General features: G+C 39.9%; 1 protein-coding gene across 8 annotated transcripts in view; it reads right to left on the bottom strand.

Moving 5' to 3' along the window:
- ank2b (ankyrin 2b, neuronal) overlaps window positions 1-18,355 on the bottom strand; it is a 70,300-nt gene extending 51,945 nt beyond the window's left edge. For 4 of the 8 annotated variants that reach the window (XM_057329864.1, XM_057329858.1, XM_057329873.1 and 1 more), the window contains exons 1-6: window positions 18,035-18,355; window positions 6,824-6,922; window positions 5,223-5,324; window positions 1,295-1,393; window positions 1,121-1,219; window positions 851-1,036 (exon numbers count right to left, since the gene is read on the bottom strand). In XM_057329864.1, coding sequence (XP_057185847.1) covers window positions 851-1,036; window positions 1,121-1,219; window positions 1,295-1,393; window positions 5,223-5,324; window positions 6,824-6,922; window positions 18,035-18,163 — 714 coding nt within the window. In that variant the 5' untranslated portion in view covers window positions 18,164-18,355. The remainder of the gene's footprint in view (window positions 1-850; window positions 1,037-1,120; window positions 1,220-1,294; window positions 1,394-5,222; window positions 5,325-6,823; window positions 6,923-18,034) is intronic. The other 4 variants (XM_057329814.1, XM_057329823.1, XM_057329831.1 and 1 more) reach the window with 2 other exon arrangements.
- Between the last annotated feature and the right edge of the window lie 3,469 nt (window positions 18,356-21,824).

Below are 21,824 nucleotides of genomic sequence, written 5' to 3'. Positions count from 1 at the left end.
GCTTCTCTAACAAGAAATCTAACAAGAAACAATAAATGTAGAAATTAAAACTGCAATGCGTAATGTTCGCCTCTCTGTCGCCATCTCTGGTTGATGCATAAAATTGCAAGTTACTATACATACGTATCTTAATGTGTTGAAGTCAAAAGGTGTCAAAAGTCAAACTGATCTTTGACATTTTACAAATTCTAACTTCTGTAAGCTTACAGATTCGAGTTAAAGTCCCCGTGAACCGGAAGTTGCGATCGTTTTTACTTCGGTATTCTGACACATTTCCGAGTGAAAAGGAATTTCAAAGAAAATTAGTGGGCGTGGTTTAGGTTTTTCACTGCGAATTGATTGGATGTATAAAAACAGCTGTAGCATTTTGAAATGAAACTGGCAGCAGACTGACAGTTGAAGGGGAGGAGTTAACGGATGCTCCGCCCAAGCCGTCTAGTTTACTTCATTTGAGATGGATTGTCATTTCAGGGCGGAAGTGCATTTTCTGATTTTAACTGAAGATTATGAGGGTACTTGAATTTTGAAAAGAAAATGACCCACATTGATAAGCTATTTACTATAAACGCTGCGATATTTCATGAAAAAATAAGAATTGTCATTTTTTATTTCACTGGGACTTTAAGGTGAAAAGTAAGTTTTACTTTTTAATGAACTTGTTCAATACCGAATATTTTGTTCGTATTTACCCAAAAAAGTTACGGATTGCAGCTTTAATGTAGTTACACTGAAACTATAACACTACTTAACAACATAAATTACCAGTGTCACTTTATTTATTTGATTACTTCTCAACATACTTTCATCGTTCGAGCATCTCGACAGTCAGCGTTGCGTTTCGCTCATTTACCTTCGACTGCACATCTGCATTGTGGTCGTTCTGCAGCAGCAGGGCGGCAGACTTGGTGTCGTCCTTGCGGGCGGCGATGTGCAGAGCGGGCAGACGTACTTTACCCTTGGTGTCGTTCTCCAGAAGCACGGAGACCACCTGATTATGGCCTTGCTGAAGAGCGATTGCCAAAGGTGTGAAGCCATCCTGCAGGAAGAAAGAGGAATGTGGAACGATGTTACTCCTCATGTGTTGGACTGTTGAAAATAATAGATGTTTCTTTGACTTTACCTCTGTAGCAGTGCTCTGGTTTCCTCCGTTCTCTAAAAGATATCTCACCACGTCTATATGGTTCTCTTGAGAAGCCATGTACAGCGGTGTGAATCCATTCTACACGGCAGATTTGAACAATTCAGTTGATTTTGGTTTTGATGTGTTTTGTAAGCATAAATGTTTGACTTGTACCTGAGACTGTGCATTAATGTCCGCTCCTCTCTTGACCAGGATCTTCACCACTTCTACTTGTCCCGCTAGTGAAGCAATATGAAGTGCTGTGTTGCCTTTCTGTCAGCCAAACAAACACAATCCTTCATGCTGAAATACTTGGATGTCAAAATGACGGATTACACTGTGAGGATTATTATGATGCCATTTATATTTCAGGAGATCTGATGGAGTCTGTAATAGCTTGTCTCAAACATATTTCTAAAAGTAAGGAAAAAGACCGTCTCCTTGGAATTAAACGTTTCTGCATTCTGAGCAAATTTGAGATATTGAGCTTCAACTTTTTGCATTCCATTTAACATTGTAATTAAAACCTTTTTGTTTTCTGAAAAAGTAAAAAATGTACAAAATGCTAAGAAAAAACACAATGTCACTAAATTGCCACAAACTAAGGGGCCGTTTACACGAGACCGTTTTCAACTGAAAACGCAAAAAAATATGCGTTTTAGCTGTCCGTTTACACGGAAACGGCGTTTTAGGGGACTGAAAACGCAAACTTTTGAAAACTGCTCTCAAAGTGCAACTTTTTGAAAACGCCGCCATTTTCGTTTCCATGTAAACTGCAAGATGGAACTTTCTGAAAACGATGACGTCACGCGCATGCGTATTACGCGCTCAGTCGCGCGAGTATAGCTAAAACAATATGGCGGCTTCCCGTACTGTGAGCTCACGCTGCTCGACTATGTATTAACGTTTCCCCAGCAAAATGTGGATTTGCTGCACCAATAAGACCAGCGGAGACACATTATTACATTCGCCAGACTTTAAACACACATATACGTCGACCAACAGTATTAAAAAGCACTTTTGCCTTATAACTGTGCGTGTGTCAAGGCACATCCTGCTTCTTTACACAACAACATCGCCATCCACTGGCCTGGCGTGCATACTACAGCGTTTTAATCCGTTTTCCTGGATCTGTGTAAATGCAGACAGTTTTAATAACGCTGTCATGTGTACGTGAAACTTTTCAAAAACGTGAAGGAAAAACTTTTCCGTTTTTCATCGTGTAAACGTGGCCTAAGAGGCCGTTTACACGAGACCGTTTTCAACAAAAAACGCAAAACTTTTTATGCGTTTTCGCTGTTCGTTTACACGACAGCGGCGTTTTTGAGGACTGAAAACCTAAACTTTTGAAAACGGGTCTCAAAAGTGCGAGTTTATGAAAACGGCGGCATTATCGTTTCCGTGTAAACTCTGAAAACTTTCTGTAGCGAGGAAGGCGGGACGAGAGCCGTGGGGCAGGAAGGCGGGGCTGGTGGCGTGAGTGATAATGAGTATCAGCTGTACGCGCACCGGTCCCGCATGCCTCACGGGGAGCTAGGGAGCATAAGAGGACGAGCGACGGGACTGCCGAGGAGAGAGGACCGCGCCCGGAAGTGTTAAGTTTTGTTTATGTTCGTGTGGCCGGCAGTCGTCCGTGAGGGGCTGCCGGCCTTTTTACTTCTGTATTATTGTTTGTTTATTTTTGAATTAAAGTTTTATGAATGTTCGCCGGTTCCCGCCTCCTTCCTTCCCTACATTGAACTGTGTTACACTCGCCGCCGAGCGGCCTCGCGGTGCTGAGGAGTTCGGGCAGCACGTACGAGGGCGTCCGCCAGCGGCTGCCGAGATCGTGGTGCTGGAACGATGGATTCGTGGGGACGGAGAGCCCGCGGCCGTGCTCCTGGGACGAGGTGGGATGGCGGCCATGGAGGGAGCTCGGGAGTGCCGGCTGCCCTCAGCCAGAAGCCATCGCCGGCCGCCAGGAGGCGGAGGAGGATCGGGCCGTCCACCGAACGTCCAGCACCACAGCATAGCACCGCGAGGAAGAGCTCTCGCTGGCTGAGGCACCGAGCGACGCGTGTCGGGGAACCGGACTATTTTTTTTTTTCTCCTCTCTCCCCTCTCCGTCCCTGTCGCTCGGGGTGCTCCCGGCTCCGTTCTCTTGTCTCGTCTGCGTACCCCCAGGCGCTGGGGCTCTCAAGGGGGGCCCCCCGGGGGGAGTAAGCACAGGCGCGTGGTACCCCCCGGCCTGTGAGGGCGATGGGTATGTAGCGAGGAAGGCGGGACGAGAGCCGTGGGGCAGGAAGGCGGGGCGGTGGCGTGAGTGATATGATATCAGCTGTACGCGCACCGGTCCCGCATGCCTACGGGGAGCTAGGAGCATAAAGAGGACGAGCGACGGGACTGCCGAGGAGAGAGGACGCGCCGGAAGTGTTAAGTTTTGTTTATGTTCATGTGGCCGGCAGTCGTCCGTGAGGGGCTGCCGGCCTTTTTACTTCTGTATTATTGTTTGTTTATTTTTGAATTAAAGTTTTATGAATGTTCGCCGGTTCCCGCCTCCTTCCTTCCCTACATTGAACTGTGTTACACTTTCGTTTTCCAAAAACGATGATGTCATATGCATGCGTTATTGCGTATTACGCGTTCAGTCTGTACGCATGCGCGAGTATTCCCCAAACAATACTGGCAGCCTCCATGCTGCATGTTTGTGCCGCGTGACATACTTATTATCATTTCTCCAGAAAAAAGTAGATTTACTGCAGCACTATAACCAGCGGACACAAAGTATTTATAAATACAAACTATAAACACACATACACGCTGACAAAGTGTATTAAAAGCGCTTTTAGCTTAAAACAGGGTGTGCGGATGTGCGCAAGCACGTAGGGTTTCTTTACAGCGCAACAGCGCCATCCACCGGCCTGTCATGCAGAAAACATCGCTTTTATTCGTTTGCCCAAATTCGTGTAAATGCAGATCGCTTTGATAACGCTGTCGTGTGTGCGTGAAACGTTTCAAAAACGCAAAGGAAAAACGTTTAGGTTTTTTAATCGTGTAAACGTACTCCAAGACAATGTGAATAACTTGATTTTGAAGATGTCAGATAGAATCGTATAACTCCCGGCAACGATACAGTAAAAATACAAAATGTTAATTTTATAAGTCAAATCATTTGGTTTACAAAAAATATGAGAAATGTTACAGGTCAGATTTGATACAATCAGAGAAATTTCCGAGATCTCTAAGACAAACATAAGTAATGGTAAAAACATAAGAAGCATTTCTCAGGAGAAACTTTTGACTTTCCATTTGCTTTTCGTTTTGTCTTTTTACAACCTGTGAAAAGCAAACGTCATTAAAGAGATCTTGGTTAATATGCAAACACTTTAAGATAGAATGTTGAATACTCTATATTATATAATTAAGTATTATATTATATTTCATATTGTATGTTTACAAAGCACCCAGAGACATTCTCTGAAGGTCAGAGTTATTTCTCACTGCTCTCTATCCAGTGTGCATACTAGAAGAGTCATGTGACACGAGTATCAAGTTCTCCATCTAGTACACAGAGAGGGTTACATTAGTTTCTCACTGAATAGAGATGAATGTGAACTCATCACAGCTCAACAGCTATGAGAGGAGGGAAAGTAACAAGTTTAACGCAAGTAAAAAACAACAAAACTACCCTTTAAAGTTTAAGGTCACTTATTCATTTTTTGCATTTAAGAATAATAGTAAACTCATCCAAACTCTTGAATAACACAAATGTAACTTTGGCCGTTATGTTGTCACTAAAACACCCCAAAACTATGTTAAAACTTTTGATAATTTTTGCAGAAAGGTTTTCTTGTCATTTTATCCAGCAGCTTCATTCTTTAAACGCTATTGAATGAGTCTCATCTATTCTGATTTTTAATAAATATTTTAAGAAATAAACTGTTCGCACAATTGTATTTCAAATACATTTCATTTCACAACCACTTCAGACATTAAACCATTCTTCTTGAGATTTGTAAAATCGAGGAATATTTTCCTCAAGTGACCTTAAACTGAAGTGGAAGTGTAATCGTGCATGGTCACGACATCCCTTCGCACCCGCAGCGCTCCTGAGAAACTTCACCTTGGTTGCAGAATCCACAGAAGATCCCCTGTCCAAAAGCTCCTGGACCAAGTCCAGATGTCCTTCCTTCGCTGCCAGGTGTAAAGCGTTGAGGCCATTCTGCAAAGATTAGAGACGGAAGTTAGACGCTCAATCTACACCGAACCCAAGGTACAAAGACTTCAAACATCGAGAACGAGATCTCGTGTGTACCTCCTCATCCATCCCAGAGTACCCACTCATTACAACTGCAAACTCATGTTAAAGGTCATTAAATATCAAAGCAGCGAGCTCTGAAGAGCGAGGGGTGTGAATAAAAGAAGATACCTTCATGAGGCTGCTGGCTCCTTTACAACACGACTTTAAAAGCTGTGCTGTCATGTGGCATAACTCTGACCGTATCGCTTTCAATGGAGGAACTAGAAATCTCACGCTTTGATTTCCACAATCCTAAACGGCACATCCTCATTTCATTTATTGACATGTATTGTCATTTCCCTGAATGATTTCAATTGGTTTGGGCAAGCTGTGAAAAGTCTTCTCTCTCTCAAAAAGAAAGTTTGTTGCTCAAGACAACAAAGCTGAGATGTCTGCAGAACATCTAACAATGTTCCTTACATCTTTTTATTTTTATACAGTTTTTAACTCATAATAGTTCATCACAAGCCTTTTAGCACACAAACATCTGGCAGACTTCTATTTGATGTCTGCATTTACATCTGCAAGATGTTGTTTGCTCGTCTGCTATACGTCTCGGAGACGTCTGCTGTAAGATGTCATATAGACATCTAGAAGACGTCTGTAAGATTTTTACGCTTTAGATTGGATGTACAACAGCTCTTTCTAAGATGTTTAGCAGATGTTTTTACACGGCAGATGTTTTCCAGATCTCCAGATCTTTAGCAGATGTCTGACAGACGTGCCTGTGCTAGCTGGGAACTAGTTCACTCCAAACACGGTTATAATACAAGAGACTGAAATGAATAAAGTGCATACTTATCATCCGTGTAAAATGTCAAACTGACACAAAATGTTTCTAAACGCTCTTGACTATATCATTTGATTTTCATTCTTCAAAAATATACTGTTTGGTATTGTATAAGTGATGAAAATAAACTACAGCATCTTATGCAAACCAACTCTTTCAACTTTTAAAAAAGACACCAAAGTACAGTCTGTACCTATAATCATATTTTGGAACTTTTTATAATTTATACTGTAAAACAATTTGGATTGGAAGTGAATATGCGTGCTGCTTCATAGTAAATGTCATGAATCCACCCATGTGCACAGCGCTGTAGAAGTGAGTCGGGTGATATTTGATAAGTGTGAAATGCTGGAGCATGTGCTTGTCGTTTATCAGACGACGAACACGCTGTTGTCATAGCAGAGCTGCTAGCATGAGACCGCTTACACGAGCTTTCCGTTTGATAATAGAGCTCCTGAAATAACAGCAAACTCTCAAGAGACCTGACGAAACACCGGGACATCAGAAATATCCAAATCTGATCTCACATAGTATGACAGAGGTAAATATCACACATCACACAAGGATTATTTAAGTTGACATTTCATAAGGATTGTTAACAATAAAACTACTGTAAGAATAAGAGACTCTCCTGATTTGAGGTGCAGATGTCGACCCCGCCCTTCAGATACTCCAGCACCTTGTCAATATTTCCAGCCCGTGCGGCTCGAAGGAAGCTGGTGTTACTGTCCGACTGAAAGAAACAAGAGAAAAACACAGGTTAACTTTATCTCATGTGACCTGGTTCATATAACTCAAACTTAAATGAATACTGACACAATTCAAAAATTCAAACTCTTAAAGGGACAGTTCACCCAAAAATGAAAATTTGTCATCATTTGCACCCCCCTCATGTCATTTCATACCCGTATAAATGACTTTGTTCTGATGAACACAGAGAAAGATATTTGGACGAATGTTAGCCATTTTCAATTCTGTGAAATCATAGACTGCCATAGTGGGGGAAATTAAATAGTAGTCAAAGGTGTCCCACAACTGTTTGTGTTCCTAAATTCTTCAAAATATCTCACGTTGTGTTCGACAGAACAAAAAATTATACAATGTTTTTTTTCCTAATATGGTAGTGGATGATGTCACAGAACTGAAAATGGCTAACATTCTTACAAATATTTTTCCCTGTGTTTAACAGAACAAAGAAATTGTTATAGGTTTTAAACAACCTGAGGGTGAGTAAATGATGACAGAATTGTCATTTTTGAGTGAACTGTCCCTTTAACAGTCCTTGTTTGATTATCACAACCAGTGTGACATAAAAACATCCAATGATCAACCAATGGTGAGTTCAGGGAAATACAGTTCTGTTTGGTGACATTAGTGGCAGTAATTACATCCTTTATATTATTAATCATAAATCATTCGGTTCACAACTGAAACAGCAAATAAAAGCCTCAAGAAATCCTGACAGAGTTAAAATGTTGATTTGTCAGAGGAAGAAAAACGCTTTGCAGGCAGCACGAAACTGCAGTGCAGCATTCAGAGCTCAGCAGAGAGTCTCCAAACAAACAACATGATGATGATGATGATGATAAAATAACAACTCAATTCAAGCGCAAACCTGCACTGTACAAGAAACAAAGATTACAACAAATGAGACCACAACTGCCACATTCAAACAACCAAAATTAAAACACAATTTTATTGTTTTTTTCATTCTGTGCATTGACTTAAATGTATTGCATATTGTGTGTATTGTTTATTTGCCAATTGTATATTTATTTATATATATTTTGTCTTTGTCATTTCATATCGTTTCTAATGCAATTGTGCAAACCCAATTGAGAAAATATAGACACATACTTTAGTATATTAAAGTCCCACTGAAATTAAGAATTTTAACAATTCTTATTTTTTCTTGAAACATTGCAGCGTTTATTGTAAATAGCTTATCAATGTGGGTCATTTCTTTTTTAAATTCATGTACCCTCACAATCTTCAGTTAAAATCTGAAAATGCACTTCCGCCCTAAAATGACTATCCATCTCAAATGACATAAACTAGACGGCTTGGGCGGAGCATCCGTTAACTCCTCCCCTTCAACTGTCAGTCTGCGGCCAGTTTCATTTCAAAATCAATGCAACAGCTGTTTTTACACATCCAATCAATTCGCAGTGAAAAACCTAAGCCGCGCCCACTTATTTTCTCCTTTTAAATTCCTTTTCAATGGGAAATGTGTCAGAATACGGAAGTAAAAACGATCGCAAGAGTAAATATTTTGTGATTTTTAAGGTTCAACTTTGGTTTATGGAGTGTCCAACAACAAGTTTACGTACATACACGGTGTAAAAACACTTTCATTTTCTAATAATAGGCAGTTATTATTACCTTACTTCTTGACTGACTCTTAAATGATTCGTTCTGCGATTCATCTGTCTAATCCCCTCCTTTCTGTCAGCCTACTCTGCTGTGATTGGTCAGCAGTCGGACACATCATCGCAGTGTTGAAAATGGAACATAGGTGGGCATTACACAGAGTGACGCAAATCCGACCCGGTGTCATGACTAATCGAGTCCCCTCTCCAAATCGGTCCCCTTTAGGACCCCACGTGATTCTGTTGCCTAAAATAATTTTAATGCTTTTATTTTACCCAGCGTATTTAGCGCGCTAGAAGCTAACACAGCTTCAGTTAGCCATACTTCAACATATCGAGATAACAACTTTGAGATCAGGCATTACAACTACCTACTAAATTGGGTCCTAAGCGGACACAATTCACACGGGTACAGAATTTTTCATGACACCGGAACTGAAATTAGAACCACAGATGACTCGTTGGCGTGATTCAGAGTCGACTCCTTTATTCTCAAGCCAATAACTTTGTTATTCGTTCACGTTCCGCTTTACAACTTGACAGACTGCTTACATGCACACACAGCAACATTACACAAGGACATTGTAATATTTACTCTTTAATACAGTACACTACGCTAAAATGTAGCAATTTATTACATATATATTGTGCTTGAAGTAGGGAAAAAATGGTTCCGGTACTCTCTTGTGCACGTTGCCATATGCAAATTATTACCACATTTGAAATTTCTAGAAGGAAAAACAGTATTTGGACGTTGCTACATATTTATTCACTAAAGGAACCATTTGCCAAACAACGGATTTAATAATGTTAAATTTGACCAGAACATCACCATTCATCAGTGAAGTACACACTTTTAACGTGAAAAAGTATGTAAATTGGGATGAAACCTTTGTGGTTAATACAGAAACTCCATTTGGCACATAGCTCTGCATTTGCCCTCACAAAGCAGAGTCTGAAAGTTGGCAGTTATAAGTGTTTTCCTCAGATGTCCTGTTGCGAGCGTGATGAAATCTGTTTTGTATACAGGCGTCCAGCTGTCTGACTCCACGTCTCTACAGGGGTTCCCTACAGAGGAGGCATCTCAGGACAGAACCCTGGAGAACTGGGTCCCGCTCGGGGACGTCTGTTATTCTCGCAAATGTAGTTCAGTAGTAGGGATGTGCGTTACGACTAATTTGTCAGTCGTTTAAACGAAAGTTTTGTAACCTTGTAGTATCTAAGCTGAGAGCATTGAATGACAGCACAATGTCATGCAATGCAAATCTGAATATTGTGACTCGACTACATTTCCCATTTTTTCATTTGCAGAGAATAAAAAGCTAAAACATTGCAGGTATCTTTTCCTTTGAATTTTGTTGCACTGGCACTGACATCACATTTCTGTTAAACAGTGAAAGTTCCTCACGAAGGTTTGATGACACCGGATGAGTTGATGTTCTGCAGAAGTCTCGAGGACACAGAAGTTACGAGACAGAAGTTGAATGGACAACGTTCTGAATACTGCAGCAGAAATCTGAGTCAACAACTCACAACCGGACACTAGAAAATGACCTCGCACCTAAAAATAAAATATAAACTTTTTTTTTTAAATAAATATTTTAAAATATAAAAAAATAAAACGTCTGTCATTGTACTCGCCCCTTTTGTCATTTCAAACCTGTGTACTAGTTTGAGAACCACTGGACTAATATAATGTAGATTTCGTCGACTAAAAATAGACTAAAACTATGATAAATTGGGATGACTAAAACTAAACTGCATTTTAGTCAAAAGACTATGACTAAAACTAAATCAAAATTTGTCAATAAATCAATCTTAATTCTAATTTCAGTTAAGCCTTAAAATGTTAAAATTCTTTATTAAGTTGTATGTGCAACAAAATAAGTTACTGAAATTGTTAATATTTTGAAAATAAATGTTATTTGAATTTCAGTTTCATTTTTGAATTTTGTTCAAAATATCGAGATGTGTATCGTATCGTGAACCCAGCATCGAGATATGTACCGAATCGTGAGCGGAGTGTATCGTTACACCCCTAATAAAAACACAAATTTAAGCGGGTGAAGGTTTTTGTGTCGACGTTTGCGAATGACAGTGAGCTCAGATTCTGCGCAGGCTTTCACAACCTTAACACTAAATCAACATGCTTAACACAAGAGCTTCATGAATGATCTTTCAATCTCCGGCTGTCTGTTTGTCTGTCCGATTCTTTTTCTCTTAATCCCCGGCCACCCCCATTTATTACTATTAATACTTCACAGGTAAAGCACATCAAACAATAGCTGATATTTCATCCACTCACGTCGTGCGCACACGCACGCAGGTTTAAAAAACCCAGCGCAGCACACAGACTAAACGCATCCCGTCTCTCATCTCAATAGTGATTTCAAAATCAGGATGCAAGAAGAAAAATTTCTCCTGCACTTCAACCGTACCCAAACATCATGATCAGGTCAAAAACATTCGTCAGGTAACCACCCAAATGTACATTACATGTACATAAAAAAAGAACAGATACCCTTACGAAAATTGACCATGGTTTTACTACAGTCAAAACCAAAAAAACATGGTTTGAAAACTATGTTTTTTGTAAAAACCATAGTAAACGATGGTTACTGTAGTAAAACCATGGTTTTGCCCTAATCAATGCACCAAAAAACATAGTTACTACACTTGTACCACAAAAATAATATGGTTAATTTTCGGGTATGCTTATGTTCTTAACTTCACATCACAATTTTGATCCTCCTCATATTCATATAAAGGTCACGGCAGGATTATAGCTGCCATGGAAACAGACTTTTTATTTTTAAAGCCCACAAAGAGCACCAATCCGCGAGATCCGTGCCGCACGTCTACTGCCCTTCACGACACTGTTTACTACTTCATTCAGACACAAACATAAATGCACCATTATAAGATAAGACCATCAAAGCATTGCTTTACAAAACATTACTAAACCACACAGCGCACAACATGTAGGTGCTCTACAGAGAAGAAGAAAAAAACACAGTAAACAAGTGCACTTGTGAAACTATTTTTCAAACTATTTATTGAGTCGATATTGTCAGGTCATCTGGAATAGAGTCACTGAGATGTGGGTATAAAGGGTCACGAGCAACAAGCCATCGACTTTAAAAGACATGCAACATTCAAAATGATTAGAAAACATCTCAAATTTAATTTTATAAGACGCATATAGCCAATGAAGGTACAGCCTATAAGTCTTAAAATATGAACTTACTAATCAATCTAATATGAATAAGTAGAAAACATCTTGATGATTTAATCATCATTTCACACAACAAAGTGTGAATGAGCTTCTATGTGTCAACGGTAGAGTATTACAAACCTTACAGATGTTATGATCGTGATAATAAGATCATGAGCACTGGCCTTCAGAGATAATAAATCTCGCTCATTTAGTCAACGGTTTGATGAACTTTTTTGTAAATTGGCACACACAAGGAGGTGCGTTATGTCAGAAAACCTATCTTCTCTGCATCACTTCACACACAAAGTTGCTGTTCAGACACGTTTTTTTTTAAACACACATTCTCTGAATCAGGTTTTCGAGATTTTAGACTCAAGACAACACCTTTCTTCATCTTAACTTCTATCTACACCAGCACAGATGGACCAGTCTGAAGCTCTGCCCCTATTCAATAAACAGCGTTTTTGAAGCATTCTTTATCCACTACGCTCCAGAATTCCAAGCTACAGCCATGTATCTACTAAAATCCTAACAGTAACTACACATAATAACAAACTAAATCTTATATTATGCCAGAAAACCTGTAAGAAAAAGCGTAAGGAGCATCAAGAGGTCAATTCTGCAACACTGCTCGAGCTCCAGACTATCCGACAAACCTTTGGTTTACTTTGAAAGCAAAAAACACAACCAAATTAAGAAACGCCTAAACCGCACGAAGACAGGTACGTGTTTCCTAAAATCCATAATCTCACCACAGATTCCATGCTTTCACTTTGGCCCGATTCGATGTCTGGAAATGCAGCGTCATCTGCAGGATTCTCTGCTCGGCGTGCCTTACGCATCGCTGCATTGCCCATGGCGAATACACACACGTGCATCAAGAATCATCCCGAAACAGTCAAAACAGACTATTCCTCACGCCCCCCATTCCTGGGCCCGATAGAAAAACACCAAACTACCCCACCACTCGTTCAGACAGATACCCAGTGGATCTCCAGTGAGTGCTCATTGCTAATTTGAGCCCCGGCTATTTTTACTCACTATCCCAGCTATGCAAGTCAATGGTGGGGACACTGAGGGTGGCATCGCCAAAAGAGGGAGGAAAGGTGGGGCCCTACTGAGGGCTCGGTGCTCCAGTGGTTACAGAGGATCAGGTTTACAAAAGTCTCTCTGTCCAATGAGCATTAAAGAAACGTGTCGACTCGATATGAGTGTTCACGATGTCAGGTGTGTGTAGAGATCATTCGATGTCACCTGCTGTCGTTATGAAGCATTTCAAAAGACAAAAAACAAACATTAGGCAGATCACATGTGTGACTCTGGACAACAAAACCAGTCTTATGTGTCAATTTGTCATATATTGTACATCATCTGAAAGCTGATATGTGGTTTGTTAGAATAGGACAATATTTGACCGGGATATTTAAAACTCTGCAATCTGAGGGTGCAAAAAATCAAAATATTGAGAAAATCGCCTTTGGAGTTGTCCAAATGAAGTCCTTAGCATAGCATATTACTCACAAAAATAAAGTTTTGATATATTTATGGTTGGAAATTTGCTAAATATCTTCATGGAACATGATCTTTACTTAATATCCTAATGATTTTTGGCATAAAAGAAAAATCTTTCATTTTGACCTATGTTTTGTTGGCTATTGCCACAAATATTCCCGTGCTACCTAAGACCTAAGGTTTTGTGATCCAGGGTTTTATTTATAATAATGAAATGAAATCAAAATGACAAAATAAACAAAATGCGCAATTCTCTTTCATTTATCGTTTTTGTTTTTTACGATTTTTAGTTATGTTAATTTTAGTTACATTTTTAGCAATTTTTTAACAAGCTTTTGTATTTGTTTATTTATTTTGTTGCAATATAAGATTAATTGATGTTTATAGTAGTTTTATTTTATTTTTTGTAATCATAAGTTTAGTGCCTCAAACATATTTCAGTTTATTTCTGAGGCAACATTTAAATTTTTTGTTCAGCCCTTTAATTTTAGTAAACTAAAAGAACCTCGCTGCTATAAGAATAAATGTACAGAAAATGAAATGCTTTGCATGCTGGGTCATAAATGCTTGTTGCATTGATCATGTTTACTAGAACCCAACTTTCCACAAGAATTCAAAGGGCATTTAAATTGTTTTTAATTGATTGTATTGATTTTGAATTGATGAACGTATTGATTTATTCATTGATCAGCCGTCCGGTTCATCTGTTGCCTTTCGGGCTATCATTCCTCAGGGGTTGTGTATGGATCTGTAATGTGATGCGAATGGCCTGCATGGTTTCACCTCTGAGCCGACCTTCACTGGGCTTGACACAATACACTAACTGTTCTGTGACATATATTTCCAATTTAGTCAAGTATTTCGGCTCAGAGACTTCATGAAGAACTGAATCAATTGGTTTAAATCTTAACAAGAGAGGCAGTTCAGACGCAGACTGTCACATCAGTGCTAACATTGACTTGTGCCGGTCCTGATGGGTTAACCATATGGCGGGGTGGCATGACCACTTTATAGCTCACGACTGAAACATGAAGCATTTTTCACTAGATTTGTACATTTATTGTACATGCGTGCGTGTCTTGGAGTATTTTTATGGCACGTTGCTATGAGGTTGCTAAGCAGTCCACATCACAGTCAACATTACTCCATACGATTTACAATGAACACTCACACATGCATTAAATAAATGTAATGCAATCATCTAAAATATCATTCATTTAAACTTTGATTCTACAGCCTTGATTCTTTCTATAATACGTCAAAGACATTTAATCTACAGTCTCAAAAATAAAAAAACAAATTAAGTGTCTGAGACGGATTCCATAGCAACCCAGACATCTGCACTTCAACACATTTTAAAAACCCAGAGCCCTGAATGTCCTTCATGTCTAGAGAGCAGAAAGCCCACCTGACCATTTTCATGATCACATATCTCCCTAAGGTTTTTCCACCACAGTATTTTTTTGTTTTATTTGTAGTAAAGCCATAGTAGCTACATTTACTATGGTCTCATCACAGTAACCATAATTTTACCATGATGTTTGTAGTAAAGCTATGGTCATACAAACGGTCACCAAATTGCCAAAATGTAACGGTTCCTACACTTTTACTATAATAAAACCATGGTTTATTATGTTATAAAGACAACAGTCAGGTTTTCAGGGGTCATGCCTGGCGCTTGGCATTACTCTTGGTGGATTTGGGGATGGTTCTAGTTAAACTAAAAAAACCTGACATACTTTATTCGGAAAAACCTTTCCCCACCATCAGTTTCAAACCCTGGAGAACTGCCTACATAGAACGCATTTTAAGTATAACGCGCCTGAAGGCATTTACAAATATTTGTTTTCGGTAAAGCTGCTTTGCAACAATGCAAAATTGTACAACAATGCAAACAATTTTTAATTTATACTTCTCTAGAACAATGCGGATTGCGAAAAGCACGCTTCGTTCTATTTATAGTGCTAATAGTAAAAGCACCACTACATTAAAAAATAAAAACTATGTGACTTGAGTTAATGACTATCAAGCACATACATGACATTTGTAGCAATGACACAGGCAGATCCAGACAACAGTCAAAACGAACATAAAAATGCTGGCTTTATTGGTTGGGTAAAACATACAGTAAATAAACAAACAGTCGGTTTAAATTAGGGACGGGCACGAAACTCGAGTACTCGGATGCAACAGTGACGATCGATCATGAAAACGGTGATCGTTTGGGTCTAAAAATACATTTTTTGATCAAATTATTTTCTTTCTTGAGAGTTTGCAGTCTAGAGTCAAGACCGGAGCACAGATGGCACTAAGCACACAGCGATGTCGGGCTTCATTTACATTGATGCATTGGCAGACGCTTATTTTTTCAAAGCAATTTACATTGCATTATACTATACATTTTGTTTCTGAGTATGTGCAATCCCTGGGATCGAACCCATGACCTTGGCGTTGTTAGCGCCGCTCTAACCACTGAGCTACAGGAAAGCTTCACTTTGATAAACGTGATGAAAATACAGTCAAGTGCAAGATGTGCAGCGCCAAGCTGCATCCAAATCATACCAATCTACGACAAGTTTGATTCATTATCATCTTACACTCTGTCTACACTGCACGCGAGCAGCACGATGCAACGCGGCAAAAGCAAATAGAAACCAAACAGGGTGTTTTTCATGTCTTATCGTGCCACATCCAGTGGGGACAGAATTTCTGTTTATAATGGGTTCTAGGCGAGCATTTTCAACCCATTCCCATGGAAGTTGATTCCTTGAGGTTTTATAAACATAACAAACATTTTTGTATCCGTGTAATTAAAATATTTTCATTATCACCATGACGGACACACACCCCCCGCCACTAATTAATCGAGTACTCTTTTTCAAACCTGTCCAGTACTTCAAATGCAGTTTGATCAAAAATGCCAATTCATAGTTTAAATTAACCTAGAAAATGTCCATTTGGCCCGACCATGAGTTAAAACCACCCAACACTTGTGGTTCCTAAAAACAAAATGAAAAGAAGGAATTTAAATCTGTAGTGTTTATATCGTCGACATCCCTCAACAGGTCGTCTTTACAATTTGACAACATACAGATTAATTATGTAAAAAATGATGGGTTATAAGAGGCACAAACCCAGCCATTGGGTTAAATTAACCCAGGAAACATTTTCATTTGACCCAACAATGGGTTAAATCAACCCAGCATAGGTTAAGTTAAAACCCAACGGTTGGGGTTGTACTTTTCTGACCATATTGCTGCCTTGGAAATAACCAAGTATTGGGTGTACTCACAAGCAAAACATCAGGGAGTTTGTATATTTTATTGTATATATGCATATTCAATACAGACAGTCAAGGTTTGGATGAGTACAGTGTTTTTATTCACATCACAGAACTATCACTTTGTCGTGTATAATTTTTTATTCATCAATCTTTCAGATGGAGGTTGGTAGACACTCTGGTGTCCATTTTTCTGGTAAAAATATGCAACAGTGTAATGAACACGAGTCCACCATCCCACAGACTGAACTGAAGTCTGTAGAATAAATAGAATACAAGTGAAAAATGAAGTCAACCAAATTAAATCTAGGAATCTCAGGCTGATCCACACCACACCACCATGACGCTGCTGTACAAGTGCTTTCTGTCCCTAAAATTCAATGTATTCTCAAACAGACATAAAGACAAAGAGCTGCATTTGTAAAGCGCTTCAATATTTTTGCTATACTGTCGCATGCCAACAAATAATGTGTTGTGTTTGGAAGTCATTCAAACATTGCCACTAAATCTGGTTTAGGACTTGGCCTTTTCGAGACATTTATGCTGTTTACAAACCAATTACTAATGCCATAAGCGTTTCAACAAGACTGATGACGCGTACAGAAAGATCAACGCCGACGAAACGCATCAGAGAACAGCCGGTCTTGACGTGAAATAAAGCTATGAGGTTCTGCATGCACCTATGAAGGTTTTATAGTTAAAATTAGCATTAAAGCTTTTTTAATCACCTTGGAAACAGATGTCCTTGTTCTCACTGACAAGTAATAATTTAAAGAATGTGTGAAATACGCACAAACACGCAAACCAGATTCATAATAAAACGCACACAAGCTTCGCATCAGGCTGCGACTCTGTTTGACTATGTAAGTTGTTAGCTACACGCAGCTTTTAAATCTCTTACAGAACAACACAACCAGCCGGATGCCAAGACTGGCGTATCCAGACACGAAACATGGAATTTATTAACATGTGCCGCATCAATCCGCTGGGATGGGGAAGGATCATTACCGGACCCTGTGCAAAGATTCTACAGTCGTAAATATTCTAGAAGCAATTCACCAGAGCCATACACGAAAAGCACAATGACATTTAAGATGATCATACACAATTAACGATGAGGGTAAAATGAAATCATCCGTGATGCGACATCACACCCTGAGCGCTTAAAAATGTCTTTTAAAGGTCTGTCTACTGCAGTGAACACAAAAGCGTGAGCACAAACTAGAGGACCGAAAGAGGTGAAATACACACAGGTGCATCAACTCGACATATTTATTAAAGGTGGTACATACATCATAAAATATATAAATAAGAGTGCATCGGGTTTAAAAAGTGATGCGCTAATGAATCCTCCTTGCTCATACAGGAGCGTCCTGAAGCGAACGCGTGCATGTAGATGGATGGATGATGACAGATGTGGGAGAGGATGCAGAAGGAGGTGTTTGGGGACCGGCGTCCCAGCGGTACCTTACGCCTCCGCTCAGCTCTCTCCCGCGAGCGCCTCCTTTTCTCACGGGCTTTCTCCAGCGCCTTCAGGTCTGGAGCCTGCTCCATCTCCACGCGGGCTTTTTTGATGCTGGCTGCGGCGTGCGCCATGGCGATGCTTCCTCAGAGGCTTAGGTGACTTTCAAGGCCCAAGCATGGATGAGAAACGCTGGCTGTCACAGCTCGACATGAGCGCAGGAGGAAAAAATAGAGGAGAGAAGCGACAGCAATGCTCAACTCCTCCCACGGCAGGTCGAAATAGACCAGCGCTACCCGAGCAGCATTTTCATGAGAGAGAGAGAGAGAGAGAGGGGGGGGGGGGTGCTGGTACATAAGCTTAGATAAAATAATCAGATGTAAACAGGAAGAGGCAAACGGGACAAACCCATCCCCCCTCAAACGTGTCCTCGAGCTGTTGTTACCCGCTTAGCTTTAGATCATGTCACACTGTCTGTCATTGTAAAGACGACTTACTGACCAATCAGGTTTGCTCTGGGGGTCTCTGGGTATGATGGAGGGGGATTCAAGGGTGTGGCTTCTATACTGTACCGCTCACTGTTGCTTAAGAGGGGAAAATGGATGCAGCCATGCGAGAGAAACAGAAAGGGGGAGATAAAAGATTAAAGACACCTCTCTTCCGCCCCTCGGCATTCCCACATCCCCCTCTCACCCGCCGGAGGAGAGACTGGTGCAGTCTGACTCAGTGTGTGTGTGTGTGCTCGTGTGTTAACGCTGGCTGTTCAATGCTACTCCACGACGTTTTGACAGTGGCTCTTTTCAAAATCCTTACGTGGTTGCATTTAAAAGAACAGTCTGCCGAAAAAGAATATTTTAAAAATTATATAAGTCACTATGTGTTCATATAGAGCCAAAAATATGTTAAGCTCATTTAGAAAAATTTAAACCCAGAATCAAAATGAAAATTAAATTTTGCTTAATGCGCGCTCTTCAGAAGAATGATTTACATTTACAGTCACCATGAAATCAAACAGGAAAATTCAAGTGTTTTACACAGTGTTGCAGTGATTATTATAAATGATTTATCCATCCATTATTATTTCGTAGTTTCTATTTACACTGAGTACAAATAGCCCGCCTTGTTGGCAGAGACTATTTACACTAGCTCCGCCCACCAATGTGTGATTGGAATAGAGAAAGTGTAAGATTGACGCCATTTCAAACAGCGACTCGAGTGGCATAAAGTGTAAAGTCTGTGGCATGGGAGACCGGGCTTCCAATCCCGCTGAAAACCTTCTTTAAGCTTTTTTTATTACTTTACAGATCATAAAGGCATTTGTTTTCAATAAAATTGATTTAAGACTTAAAATTCATCTTTATTCATAAACTTTAGGTTTAGGGTAAGGTTAGGGGTAGGTATAGGGCTTTAATATCTCAATAAGTTGCCATCATTATCAATAATATTTTTTATAAATATAATGATTTACTGTCTGTTATTATTGCATAATGTTTAATGTACAACAATACTGAGGTGCAAATAGTAACGTTATCTGCCACTATTTATAAGTAAAAAGCATCTAACTATTATATCTACTTAATCCAAAGAAAATAGGCCCTACAGCTTTTTTTGGTTAGTGTAAATAGCATATCGCTAAGAAATGCTGCTATTTACACTTAGTGCAAATAGCCGTTGCCTTATTGTTTTTAAATTCATCTGCACTTGTAATCTTTAATCAAAAACTTTAAGTTCCTCTCCCCATCTCAACAACAACTCTTCACCACATTGTAGCCAATTGTGCTGCCTGCAACTGATGGACAGCGAGCACTTTAGTCAACTCTTTGCTCTTATCACAACTTAAAGGTACAATGCGGGATGTTTTGTATGATCTATTAACAGAAATGCAATATAACATACAAAACTGTGTCTTTAGATGTGTATAAAAACCTTACGTAATGAAAAGTTATGTTTTTATTACCTTAGAATAAACCAGTTGTATCTACATAGGGAGTGGGCCTATCTACATGGAATTTGTTATGTTGCGCAGCCATGTTTTGTACAGTAAGCTCTAACGGACAAACAGCTCTACACAGCGCGTTTCCTATATGTTGGTCTTCGTGTGTGTTTTTAGACGCAGCTTGCGTCATCACTGAGTTGAAGACGCACAAAGTAGTAAGTCGTAGTACGGAGAGGAGGAGGAGTCGTCATCGTCTAGCTGAAGCAATTGATTGTTCTGTCTTATAAGTTTTGATAAAATGGAGGGCCATGCGTATTGTGCACAAGCGCCGACAGAGCGTGAATCTCCGTCGTCAAAGAAGCGCAAACGTGATGCTGCCAGACGAATTAGAGACAAACGGCGGCAGAAATCCAGGATAAACATCGGTGTATCTATTACCAGATGGAAGGCACTGTTGAAAGACAAATGTTTTCAAGGCGACGCCGAAGTTGCCTGTTTTCTGTTAGACTGGTAAGATAATTCAACATTTCAATGTTTCCACTTTTTCAATGTTTACCAAACAACTGTTTTGTTGAAACGGTAACTTTAGCATTTTATACAAATGGCCATATAACCTCCGAATAATAATGTTTTTCCGTCCCTGCGGTACGTACTCCGGTTGTTCCTGACTTTACAAAGGGGGAGACAAACGTCTACTAACTTACACCTAACTGCCTATGTCGCTGTCAGATCAAACGCTTTGAAGTTGCTATTTACGATTAGCTAACTTTAGTTACTTCACTACTCTCAGCGTGTACTAGATAGCAAGAAATATATCTAATTGTAGAATTGTAACAGTAAATTTCGCAATAGAATACATGTTAAATGATTAATTACGTTAATATATTGCTTACCTGCTTGTATCACTGCTAGCCGCGGTCTCAGTAGACGACATCTTTTTTTACTGTTGCGGCCACCATCGTACTTCGAAAGGGAGGGGTGGGCAAATGACTCAGAGATTCGTTGCAAAACTATAATACAAGGCTAGTGGCCGCTGATTTTCAAGAACTGCGCCTTTAAATAAACATTTAAGCTCACCATGCTGCTACCGGTCTCTTTCCTGCATTACACTTCATTCAGCTTTGATGGCAGCTTAGCTTTTTAGCGTGTTGCAGAGTTTCGGGAGAGACAACCAACAGTGATCCAATAGGCCCTTTTCACAATGACGTCACTTAACTTCCGCCTTTTCGCAAAGCAGTGTATCATAACATCCGTCTTGCAACAACCAAGAAGAAGATTTGTGATTCTATCTGACCCTTCAGAGAGAGGCGTTCATGGCACATGATAATAAGCTCGCTGATGGATAAACGAAGAAAAAGCAGAACACTTACCAGGAGTTGCAAAAATACATATTAGGATAATTATATATAAAAGTATATTTTTATGGGAAATACTATATGTGGTACATACTGTATGTGGGGGAAGGGCCTGTCCACTGAAAGTGATAAATACATGACACTGACGAAAGGGGGTTTCCCGATCAGCAGAATGCGATGGCAAACAAACGGTTGGTTACCCTGAGACAAATGCTAGACGCCTCGCCTCGTCTCCCATGCCTGGACCGATCGCCGGTTTGAAGCCCGCTCGTCATGGATGCGAGTAAAGGTCTTTGCACATATAGTCCGAAATTTTCGTGTGTTTTTCCGTATTTGGCGCTCGTTTGTACGGTGTCTCTGGATTGTCAAAACACCTTTCTAAAAATCCTTGCTACGGATGCGAAAAACGCAGAAAATCGAACCCGGTCCGAATTTTTTTATGACGGACGAAAATATCGGAGGCAGTGTGTAATTGTGGTTGACACAACGTGAGGTCGTATTTGT

The sequence above is a fragment of the Triplophysa rosa genome, linkage group LG1, assembly GCF_024868665.1.
Source record: "Triplophysa rosa linkage group LG1, Trosa_1v2, whole genome shotgun sequence".
Lineage (NCBI taxonomy): Eukaryota > Metazoa > Chordata > Actinopteri > Cypriniformes > Nemacheilidae > Triplophysa > Triplophysa rosa.
The sequence above is the reverse complement of the archived record's forward strand: the minus strand, read 5'-3'. Positions and strand labels throughout refer to the sequence as shown.